The 7,423-nt window shown below is 36.1% G+C and overlaps 1 protein-coding gene across 1 annotated transcript in view; it reads left to right on the top strand.

Annotated features, from left to right (window-relative positions):
- Positions 1 to 7,423, top strand: part of LOC111086313 — a 34,208-nt gene that overhangs the window by 22,865 nt on the left and 3,920 nt on the right. Inside the window, exons 4-5 of the mRNA XM_022388723.1 lie at positions 1,892 to 2,034; positions 5,686 to 5,801. Of these exons, the coding sequence (XP_022244431.1) occupies positions 1,892 to 2,034; positions 5,686 to 5,801 (259 nt within the window). The remainder of the gene's footprint in view (positions 1 to 1,891; positions 2,035 to 5,685; positions 5,802 to 7,423) is intronic.

The raw sequence follows: 7,423 nt of genomic DNA on the forward strand, positions 1-7,423 counted from the left end.
TATATAACTGTATTATCCCTATACTCTTGCTTGTATTCTTATTGGCACTGCCATCCCTACATCATTTTACAAAAAAAAATGTTTTTTTTTATTACCTATGATAAATATGAAGCCCAATCTATCAGCGGCAAGTGGTGAATGAAATGATAAATAAAGTGGTAATTAATCTCTTAAAACGAGGTTATTTAAGTAACGTAATATCTGTGTTCTGTAATATGTTTGAAATGACATCTTACAGTTTAACAAGCGAGAATATTAAAGAACAATTCTCAAACGTATTTTCTTACGTACCACCGATCGCCACCTAGAAATGATCCATATCTTCAAATACTTTATTTACAAAATTTACCACAAGTAGTGGGCAATACAGTCGTACAAGTGCTATATAGAAATCTGGTCAAACCGGTCGTACACAGGTCGTCTCGTTCTAGTGTGTTTTTTTCCTCAAATGTTTAAGAAAAATTTTTTTAAATGTTTTAATTTTAATGTTTTTATTTTACACTTCATAGTTAACTTCATAAACCAAGACTATTCAAAATACAAATTTGTTCTTCTGAAGAAGAATAGTCAACTATGCGAAAGCGCTCGAGTTTTTGGTCTTATTTTAAGTCTATTAAATATGTGATCCTTTGTGCTAACTCTTTTATCAAAAAAAAATACAAATTGAGATTTTAAAAAATTCAAGAAGGGTAAAAGGTTCTGTGAAAAATATTTTATTTAATATATCTATCATAAATTGATCAGTGAGAACGATGAAATAAATTGTATTGTCTCCAGCATTAGACAGATGTAGTAATTAATTACTTCACCACAACAATACAGACGAAATTGTTGAAAACTTTATGAAATGCGAGGAGCGTTTAAACTGAAACCTAGCAGAAAAAAAGTTTGTTATGGTTTGGTTTGTTATGAATTTCGCGCAAAGCTACTCGAGGGCTATCTGCGCTAGCCGTCCCTAATTTAGCAGTGTAAGACTAGAGGGAAGGCAACTAGTCAACACAACCCACCGCCAACTCTTGAGCTACACTTTATCAACAAATAGTGGGATTGAATGTCACATTATAATGCTTCAAAGGCCGATAGAGTGAGCAAATCGGACGCCACACCAATAGTTCTTTGATAATAATTACAGAATGTCATAATCAACTAGTCCCCGCTGGGACAGCGGTAAGTCTACGGAGTTACAACGCTAAAATCAGGGGTTCGATTCCCCTCGGTGGACACAGTAGATAGCCCGACATAACCAAGTAAAATAGAGTAAATACATTTGGAACAAAAATAGTCTGAACAGCCTTTGTTTCGTATCTAAAAAAAAAATTGTGGGACAGTTATGGTGACGTTACTATTTGTGGTATTTGATCCCTATGATGAGCACAGCGCAGATAGCCCATTATACAGCTTTGCGCTTAAACAAAACTAACTTATAATATTGTATAATGAGAAAATTGTCTAAGATCTGAAATATGAAACTATAATGGAAATTTGTGAATATTTCTAAATTTATAAAATTTCGTAAATTACTTAAAACAAGAATATTTACTTATTTTGTAAATATAACAAACATTTCATTGTTAAATTCTGATGAGTAATGACTTCTAAATATTTTGTAGAACTTACCTTATCAGTTAAGGTTGGAGTTAGGTTTAAGCATTTTTGTAATGTAGTTTTTGTTTATCATGGTTGAAATAAACAGACAAATGCATCGTTAAATATTTAAAGATAATTTATTACAATTTTTACGTTACAACAGCACACTTTACAAATACTTATGGTTTAAAATCTGAATAAAATCAACGTGACAAGGAAATGTTGAAAGGTAGCATTCTGTGGAAATATCGAGAAATTACAAGTTTATAAAAGTTATATCGATACAGGTTTGTCTTTTATATAGAGAAGTGGTCAAGGACCTTTTGGCGAAACGAGGTCTCGAGCTCGATGTCCAGAATGTCTCGGCCTTCCTGGACTCCTCCAACACTCCTCTTCCGGCAGATGGAGATTGCTTTCTCTTTGGTGGCAAACACCTTCGTATACGAGGTTAGCTTTGCATTAAACGTTTCTTCGCAATCTTACAAGTTAATAGCTGATGCTCTCGTTCAACGCACGGGCAAGACATAAGGTGATCAGATCCGTACGACGACCCCTCATTCCCACCCCATAGCCTCCCGTGGGAACCTTAAGGGTACATGCCAGATTTGGTAACAATTGATCCAGTGTTTAGCCAGTTATAAAGGAAGACATAGGGGTCCACTGCCCAGGAAGAGGGAGGGGAGAGGCAACGGATGCATGCTAGATTTGGTGTAAAATCGGTCCAACGGTTTGTCAGTTATAAATGGACACACGCAGACATTTGTCAAATAATGGTTTAGATTTCGACGTTCCTTTTCTCTACATTCTATAATTGAGAATAAGTGTTTACAGATTTTTTTTTTATTTACAGAGATTACTTTGGTAAATGTAGACTAAAGTGTGAAAGACGTTAAAAAGAAGTGACCGTTTTGGAATTCATCAGACTTACAAAGACCTGATTAATGTAACACTAAATACGATATTTCCTAACAGGTTTTCACTCTCCGAAAGGTGGCGGTTTTCAAGGGCTGAGTTGTGAGTAGCAAAAATCTTAGAAAGTAAAAGAGGGCGCTTCACAATTTACAACGTTTACGTTTTTCGAAGCTGAAAATTTTATTACTGGTTGTTATTGGTCCAACAAACGCGCTTTCCAAAAGCTGGCTCATATAGATTAAGTCCACCTTTTGTTTCCAGTTTTATTCCAAAAACAAATCGCTCCAAGTTTTCGTTATGTTGGATAATAATAAATATGGAAAAAGCTTTTAAGTTACAGTCCCGAACGTAATGTTTCCAACTTTGGAAGCTTCTGTTTATCTCGTCTTTCCTATCAGCACTCGCACCAACCCTATGCTGTTTTTGTTTTGGTCTTCTTCTTGAAACTGTTTTCCAGAGCTTTGATAAAGGTTTTCAGACTTAACGATTAATACTAAAAACATTCATGATTAAGGGTATATATATATTGGGTGTCTGAAAGAAAAGTTATACTTTTAAACAGGAAACTTTTCTCATACAAGTAATTCGTCATCAAAAAGTTACGTTTAGATACATTAATACTAGATACATGTTCATACGTGAATACTTGGTAAATTTTGATACATTAACACATTGCGCAAGAAACAACCACCAACATAATATGTGTGTATACTAAAAAAATACAAAAACATCATGATTGATAATCTGTTAAGGAAAGTCATGTTTTCACTGGTTATAAGTAATAGTAAACCCTAATTAATTGTACACAAACATATACACATCATCAAATTGTCATCATCGTGTTGGTTTCACTTTTAAGTTGAAAAAACAAACTTAAACCGGACTTCATTATATAAACTTACGAAGGAGGTGTAAGTGCAGAAAAGTGGGCAACAAGAATAGAAGGTTTGTTTGTTTGTAATTAAGCACAAAGCTACACAGTGGGCTATCTGTGCTCTGCCCACCATGAGTATCGAAACCCGGATTCTAGCGTTGTAAATCCGCAGACATACCACTGTGCCACAGGGGGGCGAATAGAAGGTAACCATCATGCTAATTGAAACTGTCGATATATACAAAATAAGCACGTGGATGTCACGTGATGGAGTGGGGACGAGGCCGTGAAACATATCACACAATACATAGAGGTCCGTTTTAGCACACTTAAGGAAATTCTGTAGAGGACAAAATTATAAGAAAACTAGTTAATTTATACAAGTTTTTTTTTGTAGCATCTTTGCCGTATTTGCTTTGTCCCTAACATCTCACAGTAATATATAATTTGGCCAAGGCTACCATGTAATCAAACAGAAATTAATACATGACTCATTCAAGTGCCCCAGAATAATTCAGTTATTTCTTGTTTGTTTGTTATGGATTTAGCACAAAGCTACACGAGGGCTATCTGATAGCGCTAGCCGTCCCTAATTTAGCAGTGTAAGACTAGAGGGAAGGCAGCTAGTCATCACCACCCACCACATTATAGCGCTCCCACGGCTGAAAGGGCGAGCATGTTTGGTGTGACGGGGATTCGAACCCGCGACCCACAGATTGCGAGTCGAGCACCCTGACCACCTGGCCATGCCGGGCCTAGTTATTTCTTTTAAATGCACAAATTGACATTTATCTTGGAGTTTCAGTCAAACACTTAATTTGGCACCCAGAGACCTAAGCTTCTGTCTCTGCTTACTTGTCTCGGTGCAGCTCCTCCATTTTAAACCAGAGACCTAAGCTTCTATCTCTGCTTACTTGTCTCGGTGCACCTCCTTCATTTTAAAAACAGGTAATAGAATTGATTTCACATCTGAAGTGTTGTATCATTATTAATATTTTGTAATTATTTCGGGCAAATATCAAGAGGTGAAAGCGATTCGTATATATTTGAAAAGGAAACAACAATCAGAACCCACCCCCTAATAAATATCTTTACCATAAATATCTGAAGTTATGAGATTACACATTTCTTCTTGTATTTCTTTATATAGAATGACATCGCCCTACCTTTCTTGTATTTCTTTATATAGAATGACATCGCCCTACCTTTCGTCTTGTATTTCTTTATATAGAATGACACAGCAAAGTCGTGATACTAAAATTAACAAGCCACGTTGATTTATTACGAGTTTTATGACAGACCTACGTGGCCTTATACTTATACACACAGAACATCCGTAAATCATGTTCTCTTATTTTTAAGGCAGGAACCTTGAACCTCTGGTACAATAGTTACAATAATTCCTTTCGCCCAATGGAGATACATTTAGAATATTGTGGTAGCAGAACCCAAGTTCAGAAATAAATGTTAATATAGTTGTTAACTATTTCCAGACATGCGGCGCTATGCTTGAAGGCAACATTAATGGTATAACGTGGATGATGCTCCGATCTCAATGGCATTTAGTTGCTCTGGAGGAAACAGTTTTTTTATATGTGCTGAAGCCTCTGGGAAACCCTATTACACCCTTAGTTGGGAATTTGATTTTTACAGCACCCTTCTTAAGCTCTTTGCTGAACTCCCATTAAGAATCTGTGCTTTATGTGCCCTAAAGCATCTTTCTAAAGCTCTTTGCTGAACTCCCATTGAGAATCTGTGTTCTAAAGCATGCTTCTAGAGCTCTTTGCTGAACCCCTATTGAGAATCTGTGTTCTAAGATGCTGTCAAATACAAAGAGTTTCCACTTTCCTTATGCATCAGCTTACTGGTTGTGATAAACAATTATAATTCTTATGTTTAAAGCCCCCCTTCCCCCTTTAGTGACTTAGCGATACGTCTGGGAGCTTACGATGCTAAAAGTCGGGTTTCATTTTCTGTTGTGGGCGCAGCAAATATAGCCCATTATGTACCTTTTTTATTTAGCAACAAAACACTTTAAAATAGTATAGTTTTTAGATAACGATATTTTTTTTAACGAGAATGGCTGTAAACTTTTATTGGGACTTAAGAAAATATCACGAGACCGGAGATTGATCTAATTCACATATTTTTGCAAGAACACTTGATAACTTTTAAAACTTAAAAACACTAAACAGCACAGATAAACAAAATATGGTTCTGGAGCAGAAGAGATTATTCAGCTTTTCATAATTATTTCCTATCATTGTTTTTACAATGGAATATATTGAACTTTTTCTTTACTTATTTAACAGCAAAAAATAATTCACACGCAAATGTCATTGCTCAAGAGAGTACTACTGAAAGTGTCTGTGGCGGAGCGTGTTGTGGAGACTGGAATAGACAAGATACATCAAGAAAGTTTTGTGGAGTAAGTTTTCTTTCTTTCTGTATTTGTTTTTAATATCAAATACTTATTGAGTTAACTGTTGATATTTCCTACATACTAAATTGTTTTACCATTTTGCACAGCCGTTGAAACTGCAATAACATTTTTTCTTTTTCTTTTTAAATACTATTATTATAATGGAAGTATGTATATATTTTGAACTAAAAATTGACTCTTTGAAACTCTGCTCTCTGATTTCTGGGGAGGGGAGGGTCCATGTGTGGTCCATTGGTTAGTGTGCCGAACTATTGATCTGCCGTTTTTAAGTGCTGGTCTTCTAAGTCGAACGGCGATGGTTTCCAATGTTTGTAGGTGACTATTGGTTTGTAAAATAGTTTTGAACTGCTATCTGGATGGCTGAATATCACCGCACTCCAAGTTTTTAACCTCTGACATTCTTTGTACTTCTGCTGAAACCTTCTGGTCATAGATACTCCAGTATGTATAGGACACAAGAGTTGGCGAAGGGTGCTTTTGTCTAGCTGTCTCACCCTTTTGCGTATCATTTAAAATTAGGCAGTATAGCCCCTTGTGACTTTACGCGAATATCTTAAAAACCGTGACAAAAAAAGCAGAATTGGGCAGTAAAGGATCAGAGAGTCAACTAGAACGTGACTGAGAACGGTGAAGATTTGACGTAAGTCGTCGTGTGCTTATTTTGTAAATAAAAGACTGTTGTATGATACTGAAAACATCATGTGTTAAAAGTTTTGTGAACACAGGGCAAAAGTATGACGTTGTTTGATACTGAAAACATCATGTGTTAAAAGTTTTGTGAACACAGGGCAACAGTATGACGTTGTTTGATACTGAAAACATCACCCGTTAAAAGTTTCACAAATAAAAGGCTGCAGTATTTCGTTGTTTGATACTGAAAACATCACCTGTTGTTCAAAAATTAGGGTTAACTTTCAGGTCAAACGATTTTTTTTTTGAAGTTATGCACAAAGCTACACAATGGGCTATCTGAGCTCTGCCCACCACGGGCATCGAAACCCGGTTTCTAGCGCTGTAAGTCCGCAGACATACTGCTGTGCCATTGGGGGGCCGGGTCAAACGAACTGAAACCCATGGGCAATTCGATCATACTTCAGGTTGCAATTGAACAAATATGGTAGATATCTACATAATGTGACTATTATTACAAGTGTGAAGTTTTGGTTTCTTCCAAGGAGCTGGTAATATCTGAACATCGGATATAGGAGAGACGTAGGAAGAATACCTACCGAGTTGTATCGGTGCGATAGTCAACCAGTCATTTAAAACAAAATTCAGGAAGCAATAGAAAAAAATTGAAAGTTTAAACATCAGGTATATTTACATTAATAGTGAATTTTACTTTTGATAAGTCCCTAAAAATAAAAAGAGCGTGCATTACTACTTTTATATTTAAAAAAAAGCGTGGGGAGGAGGGGGTTCGTTCGTACCTATTGACCTTTCCCCCCTCCAAGAGCGCGTAAGGATTTTTTATATTTTTTTAAAGGTATATTTGAATATGTAGTCGTTCAAGTTTCACATTTTCTTTATAGCGGGGATGTAGCCATGGGGGGGGGGGGGTCGATAACCACAATATTATAAAACATCTAAAAGTTCCACCACCTTCT

Source organism: Limulus polyphemus, unplaced genomic scaffold, assembly GCF_000517525.1.
Source record: "Limulus polyphemus unplaced genomic scaffold, Limulus_polyphemus-2.1.2 Scaffold1014, whole genome shotgun sequence".
NCBI lineage: Eukaryota > Metazoa > Arthropoda > Merostomata > Xiphosura > Limulidae > Limulus > Limulus polyphemus.